Source organism: Ostrinia nubilalis, chromosome 8 (assembly GCF_963855985.1).
Source record: "Ostrinia nubilalis chromosome 8, ilOstNubi1.1, whole genome shotgun sequence".
Classification (NCBI taxonomy): domain Eukaryota; kingdom Metazoa; phylum Arthropoda; class Insecta; order Lepidoptera; family Crambidae; genus Ostrinia; species Ostrinia nubilalis.
The window spans coordinates 9435012-9456396 of NC_087095.1; the positions used below are offsets into that span (position 1 = coordinate 9435012).

Sequence of the window (21385 nt, forward strand, 5' to 3'; positions counted from 1 at the left end):
GTGTTTTATTGTTATTAATCTCCTTTTCTTTTAAATAGGTGTACATTTTAAAACTATTTAAATAATTTCAAGTAATCAATTCAACCATCTTGCGACGTGCCTCCTGGCTGCTTGTTGCGCGTGCGTCATGCGAATGGTGTCGGTTGTCAACCAGTTCTGCATGTCAAAGCAATGCGAAGCTCTAAAAATGAAAAAAAAAAAACATGACTTATGTTACACTTTTCGTAGTCACAGGCCTCCACATGAGCGCATAAGCCTTTTTCATTTCATTTGATAAAGCGTAAAACAGGTGGCTAAATGACGGACTAATTTCAACTAGGTTTTTTTTTTGCCCAATTACTTTTACAAGACAAAGATGTGTCACACAGTTGATATCTCTGCCTGGCAGAGATATACACCCCTGTGCAGTCATTGGACTTAGTATACCTATTTGGTATAGTTCTTGCAACTCACGACGGCGAGTGAGCTTTACTTGTGTGTGTACGTGTACATAACGATAGTGTAATGTCTAACAAAACTTGAAAAACGAACAGTAGCGAGCCACCACACATGTAAAGCTCACTCGCCTTCATGATTATTGCAACAACTAAAACATGTGATGTGACCTGTGGGTCTAGACAAAGTGCAAATTATGATCGCAAACCAGTCGAAAAGCCCCTTTTTTGTATGGAGTTTTGACGGATTCGATTTTCGATTCGATCAAAAAGTGCGTTTTGTCTAGGGGGGCAGTTTTGATAGGTACTGCCTGTACTGCTCACATTGAGACCTACCTTGGGACTGTATAAGTAGGCGAGGTCTCGGAAATGTCTCTGTCGTACACCCCGAGCGCGCGCCAGGGATCGATGTAGCCGTGGATATTGATCGTGTTGTTCACGTCAGGGTTGAGAGCGCCGTACACTTCATTTACACGATCGGCGGCGGCGAACACGAATTCCTCGTCGAATCTGGAAAAGGAGAAAATATTTCAAATATTACTTTAATTAAAAGAAATAATGATAATTTTTAAATGACTTAAAAATACGTTCACGTTGCTTATTGCAATGGAGGGAAGTCGATCCTTTACTTCGAACTCCTATGTTCTGATTAATTTCGTAACGGGTCCAAACTCCAAAGACAGTTTACTTACCTTTCCCCTGGGATAACAATATTGACCTTCATCGGTTGGGTTTTTAATTGGCGGTCAAGCGGAAGATCCTGGCTACACAGGAGTTGCAACGGTGCATGCAATGGGAATGAATTGTGGGAATAGTTCCTTATGCGTTGCGTTCTAGCTAGGCCTTTGGGCGCTACCTTTGCCATCCATACTTGCTCTTAAAGGTCGTATAACTAAGCCTAAACCTAGGCGCAGACCACCAACTTTTAGTTGGCCGATAGTTAGGCCCGATTTTAATTTGTATGAAGAATAGTTTTTAACTATTCTTAATTTAGTGTTTTCTTAACAATAAAATAAAATAAAATAGGCCGATAGCAAATCGGTGTAATGTGCGCACTTTCATACATGTCCATACTCATCAACAGCCCGATCCAACTAAAAATCGGTGGTCTGCGCCTAGGCTACCTAAGACTCAAATTAACTTATTTCAAGCTAACTTACTGTGCACTGAACGCTCTTCTGCAAATATCGACGTAGAAGTCGACGGTGAGCCACCTCAGAGGGTCGAACACGGTGCCTGAGCGTGGCGCGGTCTGGAAGTACCCGTACTCGGTGCACGTCTGGTAATACCAGGCGCGAGCTGTAATCATGAATGGTTTGATTAACCTCAGTCGCTAGAACAACAGATGAAATCTTAAATATCTGAAAATAGACAACATTATCTGGTCAGGTCATTCAAAACAAAAACTATTTCGCGTATCTTTTGATATTTAACCGATTTAAAAAAGGAGGCTCTCAATTCGAGTGTATGTTTTTTTATACTACTCATGCAGGTACATTTATTAAATTCAACTTTCACAAAAACCTTCCTAAACCTTTTATCACATAATAAAATACAAGTATGATTTATTTACGAAGCAAATCTCAAAAGTAAGTTTGCTTTGTATTTTACAACAGGCACCAAACTCATTTTAAATTCAGGCGCTTTAATTGAAACAAATAAACTCAAAGTAAGATCATATTTCATGGTGGTTTAACTTTACTTTAAGCTACTTATATAAGTACCCTAATAGTAAAATACCTACCTATTCCAGCGCATAAAAGTTCGGCTTGACCAAGTAAAGTGTCACCTCCACAAATACTGTCTCGAATTATTAGTTTACTGTTTGTTTAGTATTGTTCTTACCAGATTACTTCTCATACTTACAGTTGGTATTTTGGCTGTAGGTATTGATGAGCGCCGCATACTGGATGCCCCAACAACTTCCTCCTAAGTTCTGTCTATGAGCGATGAATCCTCCAATCTGTTCCATTGGTGTAGAACCTGGCGAATGTTTATTATTAAAGTACTTTATTTATACAAATAACTACAATCAGACTTATAGGTACCTATACTTTGCTGAAAGCTCAAATCCAGTAAGCGAATTGAACTGAGCCATGAGGGTTACGATTGTGACCGCAGTTGTTACAATACAAACGATAAAAAATCGTTATCTCAGCACCAAAAAGCTGCAAAAGACTAACGTCATCCAGTTTAAACTTATTTTAGTCTAGTCTAGCCATTGAACTGACCATTCAACTTTACGACACGGGACTTTTCCCACCGCTGCAACTCTGAATGTAGCCAGGATTTACAGCTTGACCACCAATACATTTAACCGCCTCTGTGGTCAAGTGGTAAGACCACCTGCTTCAGACGCAGAGGTCCCGGGTTCGATTCCCAGTGGATACAGATTTTTCTGTTCGGTTTGGTTGGTGGTAGGGCTTGTTCTAAGTCTGCCTGACAGCTACCCATCTTACCTAAGTCTGTCGCCTTAATAACAATGTTAACAGCATTGTTGTGTTCCGGCAGTAAGAGGTAAGATAGCCAGTTCCTCCGTGGTTGAGGATTCCGGGTGAAGCTCGCTTCCACCTTCGGCCTGATCGTCACTTACCATCAGGTGAGATAAAAAAATAAAAACCCAACCAGTGAAGATAAAGTTTGTCCCGAGAGAAAGTTAAACTGTCATTAAACGCGCAACGATGCTTGCTTAAGTAAAGCAGCAAATCGAACGCACAGCGTTGAATTGAGAGAGCTCTGTGATTGGTTCGTGTGTCACGCTGTGCGTCCACGCGCACTGTGAGACGGGTGAGACCTCATAGTAATGTTTGTAAATACGGGCGTAAGAACATAGGAGGAGTTCGAAATTAAGTTAAATTATTCTTTTCTCCAATGCAAAGCGGAACAGAGAACTGACCATAAGCGTTGTTGACGAAGTTCTGACAGATCTCAGAGAGAGTGCCCGGCCGCGCCTGCTGCACCGCCCCGGAAAACGTCCATGAGATGAAGCCAGAGAAGTAACCCAGTTCGTACACGTCGTTGTAATCCACTAGAGGCGAGCACATTCTGTAACGTAAGTAACGTCGTTTTATTTCATTTATCACTTAGATTTAAATAAACAAACATCAATTAAGACCTGGACTTCCCTTTCTATGATCTGAGCTTGACCCCAAGAAAATACAGTAAGCACAAGGTGTAATACGTATAATCGGTAGGTACTGTAGAGAAGTAAGTAAGTAGACATCCATGATTACTTTAAAACAAATTAGTAGATAAGTAGCTTTTTGACACGGAATTGAACTTGCAGTTACTTAGATACGTGAGCTACGTGAACCACCATGTCAAGCGCCCATCAAACCTGTATGATGCCGATGCCGATTACTTTTAAGTAAGTACCCGCTTAGGAACTTATTCTTAATTTTGTTACGTTCTAAATTTACCTATAGTTAAATTCCACCAGCCGCCTCCCCTCCTCAGTCCCCAACGCCTGCACGGTGTCCGATATGCCCTGACTTATTATAGACATGCACTGCTCGCCACCTTCCAAAAGGAACGCTTCATGGACGACTTCCAAATAACCTGTAATTAATCCCCAAAGGAACTTAATCAATTTGTATAAAGAAACTAAACAAACGTGAGTCATATCTTTCGATTGCGGATAAACCAAAATCTTTATTCTCTTGGATTTTACTCCAAAAAAAAGGTTAATTGAAGGAACCAAATAATTTGCAATAAAACTGCTTTGGGTCGACTTTGGTTTAACCTGTGGATTATCCAGTCGTCGTAAAATAGGTACGCTCAATGACCACAGGTACCTAAGATTGAGGAAACCCTCGGTTTGTGTACAAAAATGGGGATCTGTCTCGTTTCCCCTGGGCTTTCCTTATGGAAATGAGTAATTAATTGGAATAATTTGGATTCGTCATTCATAACAGCTCTATTATGTATTTATATTGTCGGAGTCGCGTGCGGTTAATTTGTAGATACATGGTGTCTAATTAAGCGTTCGATTTCCTGATGCAACTTATGTGTGTTTATGTCATGGGAAAACCAATCGTAGGTATACCCATACAAGACTATTATGTAATATTATTTTAATAATAATTAACCTTAGTCACACTAAAAACTCACCAGTAAAGTCAATTTCCGCCTTGATAGGCCCACTCGAAGCTACCACACCAACAGCTAGATGTGGGTACCGTTGTTTGAACCATAGGGCCATGTTGGCAGCATAAGAACCACCATACATGACAATCTTGCTTTCAGCAAACCTTGGCTGTGTTTTGAGGTCTCTGATAAAGTAGGCTAGATCAGCCAAAGCTTGGTCTACGTTCAGGAATCGGAGATTTTCAACGGTGAAGTTCCTGTATAATAAAATTATAATAAGTTAAAAAGCTCGTGAAAAGAATAGTGACCACCGTACCTGCAAGATTTAAATAGCAAATTTCCTAACTGTTCCACTACGACATGTAAAATTTACTCAATAAGTAAAATGCGAGTGTCGATACTGGAAGCACTACTTAGGTAGGTACATCATCATTTTCATTTCAGACTGGCAATACACTGCTGGACGTTAAAGTTAAGTTACAAGACCTTCTTTCCCCAAGCTCTAAATAATCATTAACTAAGTAAGTAATTAAAAAGCTTACGGGTAAGGCAAGGTCTCTCCGTAGTATCGGTGCTCAGTGTAAATCTGGTATCCCCTATTCTCCCTCGCCATCTCGAACATGTTGCCACCGCGGAGCCAGCCGGGCGCGATGTTCCACTCTCCCCCTATAAGTATGAACACTGGGTACCCGGGTCCCCCGAAGAACTCTTCGTTGTACATGTAACGCTGAAATCATACAAATTGTCACATTTTTAAATGCACACCACACTGAACTGATAACGTCACAATTAAGGCGCTGTTACGCCTAGAAAGCGATTTCTTCCAGACTACGCAGAGAACCGTTAATTAGTTACAGTTACATGCACTTCCCCTCAGAATGTTTCTAAAGGGACACAGTCATGATTAATACTCGCCTTTTAAAAATAATCAGTTCTAACAAATATATTAAAAACGACGGAATATTATTTTCACTTTAAAGTGACAAGGTCCTTCCTACCTATCGTTATCGAATTGTAACGTTAATTTTCATAAATTATCCTGAAAATGTGTAAAAATAAACCAACCATGTCGAAAGTGTCAGTATTTTGCGGATCAAAATGATCGACGGGCATGGTGATCCAGGACGTGATGACGTCGTTCATTGCCACAGCATCCCTAGAGTTGAATTCTTCAGGGGGTTGCAGGTCCACTCGGATAGGGGGCTCGATCACACGGGGCTCGGCCCACGCGAGGCCGAGGGTGGCCAGACATGCCACCAGGAATAGCTGAAAGTTTTCATAATCAAAACAGTTTTTAGAATTCTGAATACGTATATTTTGGCGTTAAGTAATAGGAATAGGAACATAAACCCTAAAATAAATGTTTACCTTGTATACTATAGCTATTTGTAGCTATATTATCTGTTAATTTAAGGATGCTATGATCAAATCAACTAATTTTCAACACCTATTAGGTATAATAATTATAATCAATAATAGTGTCTTGCTTAATTTAATTTGCCGTGCTATTACAGGGCTCTTATTTGTGACTTGTTCTGTATTCTGAGTTTGTGACTTTAGTTAGGTACCTAATCATTTATAAGTTAAACAACAAGATGCAATAAATGAATTTAGATGAAGCCGTCTTATTGCTGTTTGAATCTCAAAATAATCAGTAACGATAAAAATCTTGTGCTTTGTCTTTTGTGTTAAAAACGCGTTTTGTTTCTAAATTCGGATTTATAATCAGGGTCATTTGCACTATAATTTTTTTTCGTCAAAACCGGTAGAGCAGTCTTCATTTTAATTTTTAATGGAAGATGGAGGTATTTTCATTAATACAGCTTTAATATTGTCGCTTAGGTACTTCATAGTAATCCCTAACTAATTTAAGTTAGGTAATTAGATACCCATAACTGTTTTCATAGGTAAGTTGAGATACCTACCAACCTACGTGACTGTCTTTAGGGAAAAAGTGTCGAAAAAGTAACTTTCTGACTTTCCAGGCCGTAATTCTATGTAAAAAGGGTAATAAAAGTACTTAACATACTAATGGCAAATAAATTACCTACTTGTTACAAACACCATTGATAAGATCATGTTGTTTGTTACTAAGTAGGTACTTTCAATTTTAAGGAAAACGGTAATTGAATCTGAATTTTAGTGATTTTTAAGTTAGGCCGGCACCTACCTAAAAAAGTCTTCGTTTGATAAAAAAAAGGCTTACCATTTTGTTTAAAACAGGTACACGGTTATATAATTATTTATGTTCATTTACACCTAAATACTACACACAAATATTAATATTATCTAACTTAATTGGATGTCCAAAAGGTAAAAAAATACTAAAAGATTAAAATATGGGACTTCTTATCTTCGTTATGCGTTATCAAGTTCGATTAAAGTATTTAGAGGTAATGGGGGAAAACTGTATGAACTTGAAGATGAAGATGATTAAGAATTAAATATTAATCTGGTAGCTCTAGCTCTTTCCGATAGCGAATTTCATACTCCTACCAATGTAGGACCCAATCAAAAAGATATTTAGATATTATAATATTTACAGTTATTTAAAAGCAAAACTGAAAACCTGAGCAGACGAGGAATCCCTACTTATGTATTTTCATTACAACGTTAATCATAAAATATTTATTACATTAATTATTATTTTATTTTGACTTTTTTCTTAACCATGAGAGACGACTCTCCTCAAATTAAGTGTTTTATCAATCATTATCTTTTTATCGTTATTCCTAAAGTACATTTCCTAGATAATGTGCTTGTATTATACACGATAATTAAACGCAAATATCTACGTTTAATCGGGTTATATTCCAATACGCGAAGTCCCTCATGGCCTAGTGGTATCCTGGCGTATTAGGCTAGAGGTCGCGGGTTCACTCCCCGCGTGATTGAAATTGGATGGATGTTCTATAAGTAGGTATATTAATTTGTTTATAATCCGTTTTGTTGCTGTGAAAATGTGAATGCAGTAAAAGCTTAGTTTGGGCACATACAACAGCTTAACATGCTTTAATGCGTTTACTTACCTACTTGATACTGATAATATCATACTTGATACTGATACCTGAATTAGGATTATGCACTGTGTGGCCTAAATAAGTATCAAAGGACCTAACTAATTTTATGTTTGAGTATCTTAATTTTATTTATCTAAAAATTACGCAACGATACCTATATCCTTCAGGATGCAACATTTAACAACATTTAAGCTTCTGTCTTCTGATGAAAATGTAAAGTTTATAGTAGTTCTGTCTTAGACAGAAGAAAATTATTAAAACAAAGTTTGCGTCATAATTTATATATTTTTTCTATAGCTAATTTATACAGTATTAATAAAGGCTAAGTTTAATGGTAGGTTAGCAGTGGTCGCCGTATGCCCGCCCGCAGTCGCCCACGGTGCAGATCAGGTGTCCCGCAGGGTTCCCGCTCTTGTAAGGCCTTTGACCGAGGTAGTTGCCACTGTGAAAAAAGTTTTTATGTATAGTAAAATAAAGCGATATGATATAGGCAGTACATGCCCACAATGTAATAATTGTTTGACGGCCCAAATAAAGAGAAAAAAGACTGAGAAATTAACTTTGTTGACAAATTGCACTAAGTACAAGAAGCTGAGAAATATTCTAATTACAAATAGCTTTACTCTACTTTATGGTAATCGTTCATTATCTATGAAAAACAAAACAACGCCGCTACGGTTGCCTATTGAATACGATTAGGTACCATACTATTACGAGTTCTCAGGGGCCTAACCGTCTACTTCAGTTTAGTAAATAAATACTTACGTTGGTCCATAATTGCAGACCACCATGAATTTGTTCCACCCGCTCATGTTAAACTGTGAGATGGCACACCCGAGATGAGTTGAGTCTGACCACGCCATCTGTGAAGACCATACGTTTAAGGTTAATCTTCTTACTCTTAAAGCAATTAAATTGATGTTAAATAAGCGGAACAGCGGTTTATGGAAAAGGTGGTCGTGTGGGAATTTGACTTGGCAGAAATCAACTTCTGACAGATCTATTAAGCCAAATAATTAGCTCATATTTAAAAACAATTAAAAAGTGTTCATACAAATTAAACCATTCTTAAAACTTAGTTTTTAAAGGTCGAAACTCTTCTCTTCGTGATATTTTAATCACTTCAAAAAATCTAACTAACTGACGATCTTTCGATGATGAATGCTCTCATCATCTGAGCTTCTTGAGACATTATTCTATAAGTTCTATTCTAGGCCGACATTTCAATTAGTCCTTCATACCTGAGTGTAATGCCCGATCTGGTTTGGTCCTCCGAAGTCGCTGCTGGAAAGGGGTCCGTACGTGTAGTCCTTGTGCTCGTCGAACCACGCGGTCAGCGCCAGATTGGCGTCCAGTTTGTAGCCGAAGTCAGTGATGGAGTACCAGTAGAGGTTCTCGCCAACGGACCAACGGCCTGAACCTATGGAAAATAAACAAAAGTTTTAGCTTCAACATTTTAGATTTCGCATTCAATCTTTTAAAAAAATGGGAGATTTTAGTTAGCATTTTATTGTGGACTAATTAAGGAAATGTCGCTATTTATCTGCTACCCGCATTAATTACAGTGTGCATGATAAACTTGAACCATGAGCCTTATTTCGACAAATCAGTTTGATGATGAGTTGCAAAGAAAAATGTAATAATATAGGTAACTAGCGGCGCGTGCGCGACTTCATACCGTTTTACCCCCTTAGGGGTGATTATCGGTTTTCCCGGAAATTATTCGAACTTTTCTCGCCGTAAAACCATCCTTGGACTTCAACGAACATTTAAAAAAATAGTTGGTAAAAAAGTTCCAGGCGTTGATGAGTTACTAGTTATGCGCTTACCAATACCAACCCATTTTGCGATTCATTTTTATATTTACTATAGATAATTTTAAGAATCCTTACCAACACTCTTGTCTGGGTTGTGCGATTCCCTGTATTCAGAAGCCCATTTCTCTGCCTTAGCTGCCAGTTCGTGATCCCAGATCTATTGAAAAAGTTAGTGTAATAATAACAGTAATGCCGATTAAAATTAACACAAAAATAATATTTTACTTTATTCATGTTATAAAAATATTGAACTCTGTGCTCTCTCTTCATTTTTTCCTATTAAAGTTTTGACTGGACAAAAGAGGTTAAGTCGTGGTGTACCACTTTGCTTGAATTTATTTATGACACTTTTAATTATTCAATTTTGATAAACTATGCAAATAATTGTACCAGTATGTTTACCATAATATTCCGCTGTTATCATGAGTAAGAAACACAGAGTCGGACAAACATTGGGTAAGCTACAAACGTAGTAGAAACAATATGAAGTCCTTTATTGTTGTAAATCATTACAGTAGAAATGTTGATATAGATAGATCAGTCTTATACTACGGAACCATAATAATTTAAGCCAAAATCTCTACATTTTAATGATTAGGGCGGGTTAAATGAAAATAGTTTCAGTTTTAACGTATCGTCTAATTAGAAATTTACGAAAATGTCATTAATTAGTGCAATGACTGTCAACTTACCATAAACTTCATCTCAGAAGCAGCTGGTTGCCCCCCAATCTCGCCCTTGGCCAGCTGCTGCCGGCGAATGTTGTGACCATCCACGAACTTCTTGATTTGCTGACACGATAAATTCAGCACTGAAATATTAACGCACACGTAAAAAACAAAACCTTTTTTTTAAACTTTCTTCACATATCCAGCTGTTAATTAGTAAGTTAGTACCTTTGGATTGAATGCAAGCCACGAGAGCCAATAAAATGAGTACGCGAACAGCCATTGTGTAGGTGACCAGCTCTGATAATACTGTAAGGCACACTGAAGACTGGCGAACTAACCACCCAGATTTCGTTTGTATTTTATACCAACAGAAGTTTGAAATTACGCGCGAGTGACTAACCGATTGTGGCAGTAGGGTTGCCAACTTGCCAACGAGAGATTTTGATAAAGTTAGCATTGAATGAACATAAATAACTGGGTGTAATAACTTTTTGAGTTATTGTTACTTACTTAAAGTAAATTTTCTTTAAGCTTAAAAGGAGAGCCTTTCATCAATTCCTAAATACTTATATTCAATGAATATTAAAGTACAAGCATAGGAAAATTTTCAGGTAATTTGTTTTATTTTTCTGATATGAATATGGTGTTATATTGACTAAAATAAGTAAATAAAAAAATCCAATTGATCGTTGGTATGATAATTAGAAACTAGATTCAAACCAGCGATCGTTGCTTAAAAGATTATGATTTGTTTATTAAATATTAATTTCAGAATACGTAGACATCAAAATAATGTTATCATGACACTCCTGCCTGATAGCCGTCAACAATTTAATTCATAACCATTAGGGAAGACCTGTGACATGATTCTTAAAATACTGTAATTCTTTTAACTGCGGGTTATTATGTAACATTAGCTATAGCGGGTAATGTAAGAATTTTCCAGAGTGGAATCTCGGTTTTGTCCGCATGAATTTTGGTACATTTGAGAAGATGAACATCTTTTTTAAAATACTGTATAAAATAAACTCATCAAAACTTACGTAAATTTAAGAATCGTATAAATCTGATATTGCGATTGACTTCAATTGATTAAAAATAATAAAAACACGGTCAAGGAACAAATAAGCAATAACTTTCAAGAAAAGCGTAAAAGTGAATTATTTTTTCTCATCTAAGCATTGGAAAATTATTACCATGAAATAACAAAACAAGTCCTTCATCTATCTACTATTTATTAGGTAAACAGCACGATAACAGATTCAAAGCAGTAAAAATGCGTTGTAAAATTCTTTTTACTTTAACTATTTTAAAGTAATCGCTGTAAAAACAAAATTCTAACATTCTTTAACTTTGGGCAAGGAAATGAAGTAGGTAAAACAACTATGAAGTTGCATACATATACCGTATCTCTCTCTCTATGAATTTTAAACAGTGGTACCTACTACCTAATACTGATAATAGAACATTACAACAAAATCAGTCTTTGCACTGTAGGTATCTACTTGATCGGTTGAACCGATTTTGACAAACGTGTAGCTTTGACGTGAGTGGAAAATTTGAAAATAAAGATTTCATCTCTAAGAACAGACCCTATTCCCTTTTTCCGTTTAAAAATAGGATATCCTAATTTAGGTTTATCTGAAATTTAGGCTAGTTCCTTCTCGTTTTCCTGTTCAATATAGGAAGGATAATGCGTAGTTGTAGAAAAGGATTACAAAAGGGATAAATTAATGACGCACTTTGGCATTATAATACCAAGTGTATTTTTTTAATCGTTCAACAAACGTCAATAAATTGATAAAGCCTAGGTGGCAACTAATAATAAGGTAATTAGTTAGTCATAAACTATAAAAATCGATATTAATATTATAACTTTAAGTAATTATTATTGACATTACCATGAGTAAGTGGGTTTAACTTTAGCAACCTAGGTGGGAGTGAACACTGGAACAGTTAGTAATTAAGGACAATCCAGTGGGGATTTTGTTTTAGAATTTGTCTCTGGAGTAACCGATGATGATCAATACTTCCCACTCCCTGTCCTGCCGATCTTTTCTAAGCCGAATTGAACTTTGGCTGCTGAACCTAAAGTTCAAACTCTCAAGAAGCTTTATAAGACTCCTTTTTTAAAAAAGCTATCCTAAGTTTGTCCTCACATGTATACAGAAACTAAAATTTATTAGGTTTTTAATCGTTGAAATAATAGTTACAAATGACAAACCTAAGATAAGTAAGTAATAAGACAAGTTTAGATTTTGATTCAATCGAATTGGTCCATTGTAAAACAATTTATATTTACACCCTATTTTATTAAATCGTATTAGCGAATACATTTGAATACAGCAAGCTTTATGCACTTAGTAGGTAAGTACTGTATGTTATTCCTACCGCAATCTGGGACGTTTACCTAATGATAAGTGGCTAAGGGCATTATTTATAAAATCAAATATTCCTATCACGCCCTTGCAATAAAGGTGCATTTGAACGTTTACTACGATACAAAGAAAAAGAATGTGTCACCTTTCACTTGATAAATAATACCTACAATGATTCATTGTGTTCCTTACCTACTTTGGTAAAGCAGTTTTATTTCTAAGTAACTAAAAATCGAATTTATTTTTCTTTTATAATACGTGTAGGTGTATTCTTTGATGGGGGTTTAGTCTCAAAAAAACTTCACAAAATTTTGTAATAAGCGGGACATTATTTTATTTTAATCAAAATGCAACAGATTTTTGAAGTTTTGCTTACCAAATCGGTAAAAAATATTATGTAAAATTCGAATGGTAGAGCACTAGAGCTGCAGCCTACAGCACAATTTTCTTATGGTTATGAATTTCAGTGTACTTTTCAATTAATGGAGTACTTAGTCGTCTAGTCGTGTGAATATAACCTACCTAGGTAGGATACTTCATCATCATCGTCATTTCAGCCACAGAACGTAAGTACACTGCTGAACATGTAGGCCTCCCCCAAGGATTTCCATATTGACGTTTGGTAGCGGCCTGCATCAAAAGCTATCCTGTTACCTTTATGAATGAGGTCGTCCGTCCACCTTGGGGGTGGACTTCCCTTGCTCCACAAACTTAATTTATTACTTGCGTACTTTGCAGACTTCTCCACCGCTCTCTATTTATTCGCAAACTTCTCTCGAAAGAAGAATGCTCGCATCGAAAACGTTGAAAGACTTACTTACTTAGCCTTGTTTCTTTGGAAAAAATACATTATTATTTGTTTTGATAGTTTTGTCTTATCTTATCTGTCCATCCTGTTATTTTATATTACTTATGCCCACTCATTTAATACTCAAGATGTGATCGTAAAATAACAGGAAGGATGTGCATCATGTTTGATTTCCGAAATGATTAATTTGCTAACATAGGCAGGTAATAATACTTACAAATATTTCAATGACTACGATCCAATATTTTTATGAAGACAAGACAAACTGCTGAACAGTTTGTCGGCAGTTACATAGATTTTACTTAGTAATAATCTGCCAAACTGCTGAACAGTCTGTCATTTTCCATGGTATGGTAAAAATATTCGAAAGATTAGGATGCAAAAATTTATTACTGGTAGGAGGCCTGAACATGTAATGTAGGTACCTAATTAATTAAAACTTATTGTCTTTCTAATTTAGTTGGTTTTATAATAAATATTTATCAATTAAGTACTTAAGGCACAATTAATACACAAATTAAGACATGCGAAGGCAACTCTTGACCTACATAAAGATGGGTAGGTACGTAAATTGGTGTAGCAAATTTCCCGTTTTATGACACATATAGGTTATTACGATTCACATTAGTCATTTGTCTCTCTCATTGTCTACTTTTTGCCTTTGCGGAAGGGAAAATTTGCGTAATTAATACTTAAGCAGCGTGGGACGTCCACCCACAAGGTGGACCGACGACCTGATAAAGGTAGCGGGAAGGCGCTGGATGCAGGCCGCTACCAACCGTGCGATGTGGAAGTCATTGGGGGAGGCCTATGTTCAGCAGTGGACGTCCTGTGGCTGAAATGATGATGATGATGATGATGAATACTTAAGCCGCGAAAAGGTATCGACAGGTCAAGCGGTCAACCGTTACCTAAATTGACCGTATACAAAGGAAACAGAAAATATAACTGCCCAGTCATCCAACTCGTTCACGTCAAGTCATCGCTCCATGGTATCAAAAGTAGGTCTTGCGTCAAAAGGTAGACCTAATTTTAAATACGGAGAAATGCCTCATTTGTAGATACAGAACCAGAACACGAAACAATGATTTGGCCGCGCCCAGTGGTAATCAAAAGGACTCTACATTGATCAGTCAGATGCAGATTTGAATGCAGCTCGTAATTAAAAACATTTATTCTGAACTGAAATCCAGATTTAAGTCTGTGTCTGTGTTCAAATTCAACCGATTACTATAATCTTGAATTTGTGCTTAACTTTGATTCGAGTTTTCAACTTCAATTCAGAATACAAGTACCTACTCATACTTAAGTTAGTGACTCTATCCAGGTAAAGTTGCTCATGTTCATCACTAAGCTCTTTGTAGTCTGTAATACGTTTGTTGGTACGCGAACCACCAGGAAAAGGGACCATCAGGTATAGGTATGCTAAGTAGATTGCCTACTTCCTATCACCTTTATTTAACTATTTCTATACTTAAACAAGAATAGACTGTAAATTATTTTAAAACAGATAAATCTACACCAAAATAGCCTTTGATCAATATCTCCTTAAACGATCTTTTGTGTCGCAAAAGAGGAAGAAATCTTGCATCGTGATTAAGGTTCATATTAAAGTAAACAATATCTTTTTTGACGAAAATTATAGTACCTACCATAACGTTATAGTTTGTAGGTTTACTATAACGTTAAGGTAGGTAACTTGATCGCTCTTTAATAACTTGTTCTGCATTTTTATTTTAACAACCAAGGTGAAGGTTCTTCTAATCTAATCTAAAACACGGCAGTGCCCCCACCAAGTCGAGCAAAAAAGCGGCACGGCCGTACCATCCTTTTCTCGAAGCAATTCAGGCCATTTTCGACCCCCTGTATCATCGTTGTGGATAAAACTAGAAGACTGAATTTTCAGTATCCATGCAGGCATTGTAAAGACACGGTATATTTCAAATTTCATTCAATTTGAACCAGTAGTTTAAGAATTATAACGGGTCAAAGTTTCTTAATTTTGTCACTCACTGACTGACTGACTGACTGACTCACCGATCATCAAAATTCTAAGGCACTTCTAGCAGACCTAGAAGCTTCAAATTTGGAATATAAGTAGTGTTTGGTGTATGAATCAAGGAAAAACTAAAATATTTGGGGGCACGGTAGTGCAACCGCTAAGTCTAGCAAAATTTTTCAATTTCGGTCCAGTTTTATAAATATTTAACTACTTACTTAAATAACTTTGTAATACAATATAAATATAAAGGCGCACGGTAGTGTCCCCGCCAAGTCGAGTTTTTTTTTTCAATTTTGGTCCAGTTTTCTAGATACATAACTGCTGTCTACAAAATACAAAAAGAAATGAGATCCCATCAAAAACAATACTTGTCAAAAAAACCAAGTCTCGCAACTCAGTTGTTCTACGGTAAAAAGTTGTGAGATCCATGTAATACCAAGTCCAGGCCAGGAAATCTTTAACGTTTTACATAAATATATTGACTTGGCCATCGCATGAAAACACGTGTAAATTAAATTATTTAGTGCGATGGCCAAGTCAATAATTTATGTAAAACGTTAAAGATTTCCTGGCCTGGACTTGGTATTACATGGATCTCACAACTTTTTACCGTAGAACAACTGAGTTGCGAGACTTGGTTTTTTTGACAAGTATTGTTTTTGATGGGATTCGTAGTTCTAATACGGAACACTAAAATAACAATGCACATCAATTCCCATTGTTTGATGTGTGATGAGAATTAAATTTGATTTTAAAGTAGGTACAGTATTATTCATGTATCTTTGCTATAGATCTAGAACTTATTTTGGTAAAAGCTTTTGTGAACTAATGAAGATCGATTTGAAAATTAACAACTTGGACTCTCGGGTTCTAGATTCGATTCCCCGTTTAGACACAATGTAAACTCATTCTACTACATGTAGGTATTTTTTCCAGTTAGAGAGCACTATAGTTGTTAGCCATTGCATAATATTCAATATTAATTGTGCCAATGGATCTGAATAGATTGAAATATTATCAGAATATAGGCAAATATTTGCCGATATTGGTTGCGTTGATAATTAGAAAATAACGAAATAATGATCAGTCCATAGATTTATTTAAGAATAATATTAGTTGACAACCCTAAATTACCATACTTAATTAGTACAAGAAAATGTGAGTTAAAAATGTAATTACATGAAAACATGATATTTACAAGGAAATTTCTAAGAAATTGTCGTGAAGCTTTTAGACATTTTCTAAGTACGAGATAGATCATGGGGTTCCGTAGATAATTGAAGTTACCTGTGACATTTCAAAATTATATTTTTTCAATCACAATAAGCGATATTGCGATTCTATAAAACCTTCATCTAGACATCGCAACTAAATCCGCAGTGATTTTACAATTTTAGACACCCAGCAGAATACTTTTAGTCGGCCGATAGTTTGATAGACTGTCTGTTGTGACTTGTGCTCAAAAATGCAGCAATGGAAAAGTGAACCTCGTCACGTAGAAACATACACAATTATAGTTATTTCAGAAGGTGTGTTACAAAAAGAAACTCTACCTAAGGATTCCTAAACTGTATTTCCTTCCGTGCGTCATTAAACGTAACAAAACCTCATGCTGAATAGCCGATGCATGGTCGTGCTCGTCATGGACAAGTGTTCACTGTTCACCTCAGATTGACAGCATGAAAAATCACTTATAACGCCTGAAACGTGTTTTGAAAGACGCTGAGAATCCATTGCTCGACTCGTCCCGTTACAAAACGTGTCATCTTGCTTTTTTGTACACGTAGATCGTAATTATTATCTCGACTGTAATTTACCTAGTCTAATACAGTGGCAAGTACGAGTAGGTACTTATTGTTTGTCTATTTTCAAATGATTATGGAAATAAGTACATGTGTGCAATTTAGAGCAATGCTCAGATGGCAAAAGGAAAGTAGTTCGTTTATCTTACTAAGGCACAGAATAAATACTGGTAATAAGTACGGTATAATAAGTCTTTCAAACTTTATTCAGTTCATTCATACTTACCTTCATAAGTAGACGTGTGTTGTGCGATCTGCTCGTAATTGTAGGAGTGAGTAATTTTTGTGCTTTCCCCAATTTGTATTGTAAATTGATTCCAATCAAAGTTTATTAACTATTTAGTTATTTGATATTTCCCTACCCAGAACAAGTTATGTCCTAAACAGTCCCTATAAACTGTATGGAGACTCACCACAGAGGCACGTAAATGCGATGTGAATGATAATGAAACAAAGTTTAAAACCGTTTTGAATTTATTAAATAAAATCAGCAACATTTCCTATATTAAGTAGAGTAACTTTGTTAAACTAATGTCGTGGACAACTATCTCCATATCGCAGTTTGTTGCATTTATCCTTCCCGACTGAACATGTCAATTTCTGAGATCCTTTGCCGCTGGACTCGTATGGAAATTTATTTAGGTAGTTTCCACTAGAACAAAAGACATGAAATTCAAATTGAACATATTTTCTAAGGAAACTAATTAGGAAGATTAAAATAAGTAGGAAGATCAAATAACAAACAGTAACTGCTCTAGGCAGGCGAAAGATGAAGGACCTCGTTCTTGACCAATTTCTATTTTTTGACCAAGCAGTCTGCTATCAGGGAGAGATGGCGGGGAGATCGCGAGGAGAGCTGTATCCGTCTCTACAACCGACGCGACGCTCTGCCAAGAGCGAAACAACTAAGAAGAAATGGCTCTACAGCCATGGCAAGCCAGGGTCTAAGACAGGTGGTCGTACCATTACAACAAACACATGTGTTTAAGTTTCAAAGGACAATGATCAAAAGTGGTCCAAATGTCCACCACTAATGAGAACTATATTGGCTTAAGTATATAGTCCATTAAATAGAGATTAACTTTCAGTATAGGGCGAAAAAAAAATAAGCTGTCAGTAAAAAGTTATAAATATGACTGTATGAAAAAATGTAGTAGTTTACGCGCTAATCTCAGGATCTACTGGTCCGATTTGAAAAATTATTTTTGTTGTGGATAGCCCATTTACCAAGGATTATTTTAGGCTTCATAACATCACTCTACAACCAATAGGGGTAAAGAAAAATGTTGCAAAAATGTGAAATTTTTTTTCAAACTTTTTTCACGCGTACAAAGTCGCGGGCAAACCTAGTATACATTTGATGTTTAATTCATCTATAACTCCAGGCCAATTGGAAAAAATACTATTTTTATCCCTTTCGCACTTGCAAACAATGCGCTAGAGCACTTTTTTCTCTTTCTAAAAGTGTAGAAGAAAAAGATATGATAAGTCACCCGTGCCTAAAGGTACGGACAGATGTGCTCATTACTAACATGAAAGCATGCTTTTAATTAGCACATGTGTCGCAATATCGCCAGTAATGAGCATACTGAGAACTTATTTTGAGCGTGCTTAGGAATCAACAAACGTCTGATTTGAGCATGATAACTATCTATTTTTATGTTACACGGCAAGACAGATGAAACTATTGGAAAGTATTCCTAGTTTATAATACAGGGTGGAAACGATTTGTGATCTCTCTGGATAATTTCAAAAGTATACACGATATCCATAAGTGGTTACTGATCCAGAAAGAGCTTCACGAGCTTTTACTAAGTGTATGGAAGTTAGAAACATTGAATTTTCAGATAAATCCAGTGTGTTTTGTAACCTATTATTATTGATACCGTTGGATAGAGCTCGTAAAGTGCTTTCAGTATCATTTTTCAGTTTTCAGATATATTGTATAGTTTAGAAATATTGAGTGAGATCACATATTTTTTTCAGCGAGAACCTAACACGGCACACCAAGCGACATGACATAACATGCGTGACATAACATGACATAACATTAGTCCAATATGTGCGATGGATAGAATGATATCATCAAAATTTTTCGCTTATAAAGGTAAAAAACATGACTTTTCATTTAGTCATCATAACTTTCTACTGACAGAATATTTTTTATTGCGGTTTAATTATATAATGAGTCGGTAGTAGACTATTTTATTATACAGGGTGTTAGGTAAATGGGTATATGAGCCGACACTAGCCCATGTTAACATGGTCATATAAATGGTATGGTGAAGTCAGAAAATTGATATCTTCATTTTAATTATTTTAATTTTCATGCAAATCGGATTTTATAAAATTTATTTTGTATGAAAATTAAAAAAATCAAAATGATGATATCAAATTTCTGACTTCACCATACCATTTATATCACCATGTTAACATGGTCTAGTGTCGGCTCATACCCATTTACCTAACACCCTGTATAGGTCTCGTTAGTGGTGGGCATTTGGACCAAACTCCATACAATTTTGGTCATTGTCCAAATACTTACGGTGGCCCGTAGTTGCAGACGACAAAGTACCGCGTATATTTCCCGTCCTGCCACCGTGACATGGCGCAACCGACGTAAGTGGTGTCCGACCAAACCATCTGAAATGTTAGAATGTTGATGATTGAAGATTATGTTAGGTACAGTCAACTCAATGCCCACCAAACTATTTTTTTTTCACATAGTATGGTGCCATTGTATTTGTTTACATTGGTGAAACGTCGTCAAAATTATTATGACGGAGGGGAACAGTCTCAGTATTTCTGATTAAAATTTTATTAAATCTAGGTACCAACCAAATACCAAATTCTTTATTCTTTTCTACTGGAAAATCGACAGTTAGAGACAGTTTTGTTTCAGGCTAAATTTGATGTGAGGGACTAAATAAATATTACTTAGTTAAGAAAGTAGAACATACCTGCGTGTAATGACCAATTTTAGGGGAATTAGGCTCAGCGGACTTAAATGGTTGGAAAGTGTAATTATGATGTTCCAAGAACCACGAGTCGATGGCCCTGCCGATGCTAAGAGTAGAGGGTGATTTTGTTGTAGAGTACCGATAGAGATTCTCACCAGTCTGGAATCTATTGGAAGCTGTAAAAAATGAAGGTACTAGGCTTAGTAATATAATACAGGATGTAATATCTCACTACATCAACTAAAAGTGATTGACGCTGACCTGGTAGAAAGACCAACTGGTTAACTCGTAAAGATATTATGAAACTAGTTATAAAAAGTTATAGTTATGTAATCTTACCAATGTCTTTGTTAGGATTATGCCCTTGTCGATATTTTGACGCCCAACCAGCTGCTTTATTAGCCAGCTCTGCATCCCAGACCTGATGAAAGGATACGTCATTAAAAAAATAAGAAATACCTAAAAAGTATTGGATTCCACAAACTCACCATGTAATTCATTTTAGCCGCACCAGGCTGCCCCGCCACATTCCCTCGTGCAACCTCAAGCCTTTTCTGGTTATGCCCATTGACGAACCGGCGGATATCCTTGCAACTGAGTTGGAGCACTGTAAAAATCGAATCAAAAGGAAACTTAAATGCGTGGAACCCCAAGCTAGACTGCAGTTCTCGGTTCACTACTTTTCTCACGCATTCTGACTTAGGTATACTCCTCTCCTACCTTGGCCAAATTGATTAACAAACTTAAGCAAGTTGGTTTATACCTTTCGGTTCGGTTCGTCGGTCTATTGGGGTAAGCACACCTCTCTAGGGTTTATGGTATATGTATCGAAGTTGAGGTTGATTTACTTGCCCCAATTTCTTCACATAACACCGTTGCCGATTATGTTAAAAAACTAACTTTTACCGTTACTAACATTTGCTGTGCGCGTGTGCGCAAACGGCCAAAAGAAAAACTGCGCGTAACTGCATTCCTGCGATTGATTTGTATTTGTACCTATGGCAAGCGGCAACCAATGATAATAAATATTGTGTATTAGACCGATAGGCAGCGTACTAGTCGTTTTATAGTACAAAAACTACTTACACATAACATGTAAATAAACATAATAATAATTATTCTAACTGGTTGCGGCTAACGGAGTAAATTCCTGAGGCTACATGGGAATTGATAAGTTACTTGTAATTTATGTAGCTTAATTAAATGTATTAAAGCGTAATTTTAGATAAATGTAAAAGGCTTAAAACTAAACGTAAACTGCGTCAAATAAATGGAACTCGTCCTTCATGATTTAGGTAGGAGTAGGTACAAGTGCTTGTACTAAATACCTTTCGCTGGGATACCTAGGAAGGTACTTCGTTCGATCGCCTACAGAACCGGCCGACTTCGACGGTTTAGCGTCGAGTC

At 36.4% G+C, this 21385-nt stretch overlaps 3 protein-coding genes across 4 annotated transcripts; all 3 read right to left on the reverse strand.

Moving 5' to 3' along the window:
* Positions 1-18: 18 nt before the first annotated feature.
* On the reverse strand, positions 19-6848 carry LOC135073888 (putative serine protease K12H4.7). The gene is made up of 10 exons (XM_063968130.1): positions 6727-6848; positions 5586-5786; positions 5063-5247; positions 4545-4777; positions 3854-3992; positions 3331-3479; positions 2301-2417; positions 1595-1733; positions 771-944; positions 19-181 (listed from the first exon to the last, which is right to left on the reverse strand). The coding sequence occupies exons 1-10, from the start codon at positions 6727-6729 to the stop codon at positions 76-78; spliced, it is 1446 nt and encodes a 481-aa protein (XP_063824200.1). The 5' UTR covers positions 6730-6848; the 3' UTR covers positions 19-75.
* A 957-nt stretch (positions 6849-7805) lies between these two features.
* On the reverse strand, positions 7806-10371 carry LOC135074191 (venom allergen 5-like). Its single transcript, XM_063968489.1, has 6 exons — positions 10254-10371; positions 10050-10168; positions 9433-9514; positions 8782-8960; positions 8306-8403; positions 7806-7982 (listed from the first exon to the last, which is right to left on the reverse strand). Exons 1-6 carry the CDS (start codon positions 10306-10308, stop codon positions 7880-7882), a joined length of 636 nt encoding a protein of 211 aa, XP_063824559.1. The 5' UTR covers positions 10309-10371; the 3' UTR covers positions 7806-7879.
* Positions 10372-17534: 7163 nt separating this feature from the next.
* On the reverse strand, positions 17535-21023 carry LOC135073897 (venom allergen 5-like). 2 transcript variants are annotated; one of them, XM_063968145.1, is made up of 6 exons: positions 20895-21023; positions 20467-20585; positions 20318-20399; positions 19979-20154; positions 19564-19661; positions 17535-17670 (listed from the first exon to the last, which is right to left on the reverse strand). In XM_063968145.1, the coding sequence occupies exons 1-6, from the start codon at positions 20947-20949 to the stop codon at positions 17547-17549; spliced, it is 654 nt and encodes a 217-aa protein (XP_063824215.1). In that variant the 5' UTR covers positions 20950-21023; the 3' UTR covers positions 17535-17546. The 2 variants fall into 2 exon arrangements, with proteins under 2 accessions (XP_063824215.1, XP_063824216.1); XM_063968146.1 differs by lacking the exon at positions 20895-21023 and adding an exon at positions 20742-20814.
* Positions 21024-21385: the final 362 nt, after the last annotated feature.

What these genes read in the sequence shown, in the direction of transcription:
- LOC135073888 (XM_063968130.1), bottom strand. An exon ending in GGCGGAAATTGACTTTACTG is followed by an intron (nt 3,993 to 4,544) that starts GTGAGTTTTTAG and finishes GATTAATTACAG; the next exon opens with GTTATTTGGAAGTCGTCCAT. An exon ending in CTACAGCCAAAATACCAACT is followed by an intron (nt 1,734 to 2,300) that starts GTAAGTATGAGA and finishes TCATGATTACAG; the next exon opens with CTCGCGCCTGGTATTACCAG.
- LOC135074191 (XM_063968489.1), bottom strand. Translation starts at nt 10,308, where the DNA reads ATGGCTGTTCGCGTACTCATTTTATTGGCTCTCGTGGCTTGCATTCAA. An exon ending in GGCTTGCATTCAATCCAAAG is followed by an intron (nt 10,169 to 10,253) that starts GTACTAACTTAC and finishes TTAATATTTCAG; the next exon opens with TGCTGAATTTATCGTGTCAG. An exon ending in AGATCGGGCATTACACTCAG is followed by an intron (nt 8,404 to 8,781) that starts GTATGAAGGACT and finishes TGGTCTTCACAG; the next exon opens with ATGGCGTGGTCAGACTCAAC.
- LOC135073897 (XM_063968145.1), bottom strand. Translation starts at nt 20,949, where the DNA reads ATGCAGTTACGCGCAGTTTTTCTTTTGGCCGTTTGCGCACACGCGCAC. An exon ending in CGGCTAAAATGAATTACATG is followed by an intron (nt 20,400 to 20,466) that starts GTGAGTTTGTGG and finishes TCCTTTCATCAG; the next exon opens with GTCTGGGATGCAGAGCTGGC. An exon ending in TAATCCTAACAAAGACATTG is followed by an intron (nt 20,155 to 20,317) that starts GTAAGATTACAT and finishes CATTTTTTACAG; the next exon opens with CTTCCAATAGATTCCAGACT.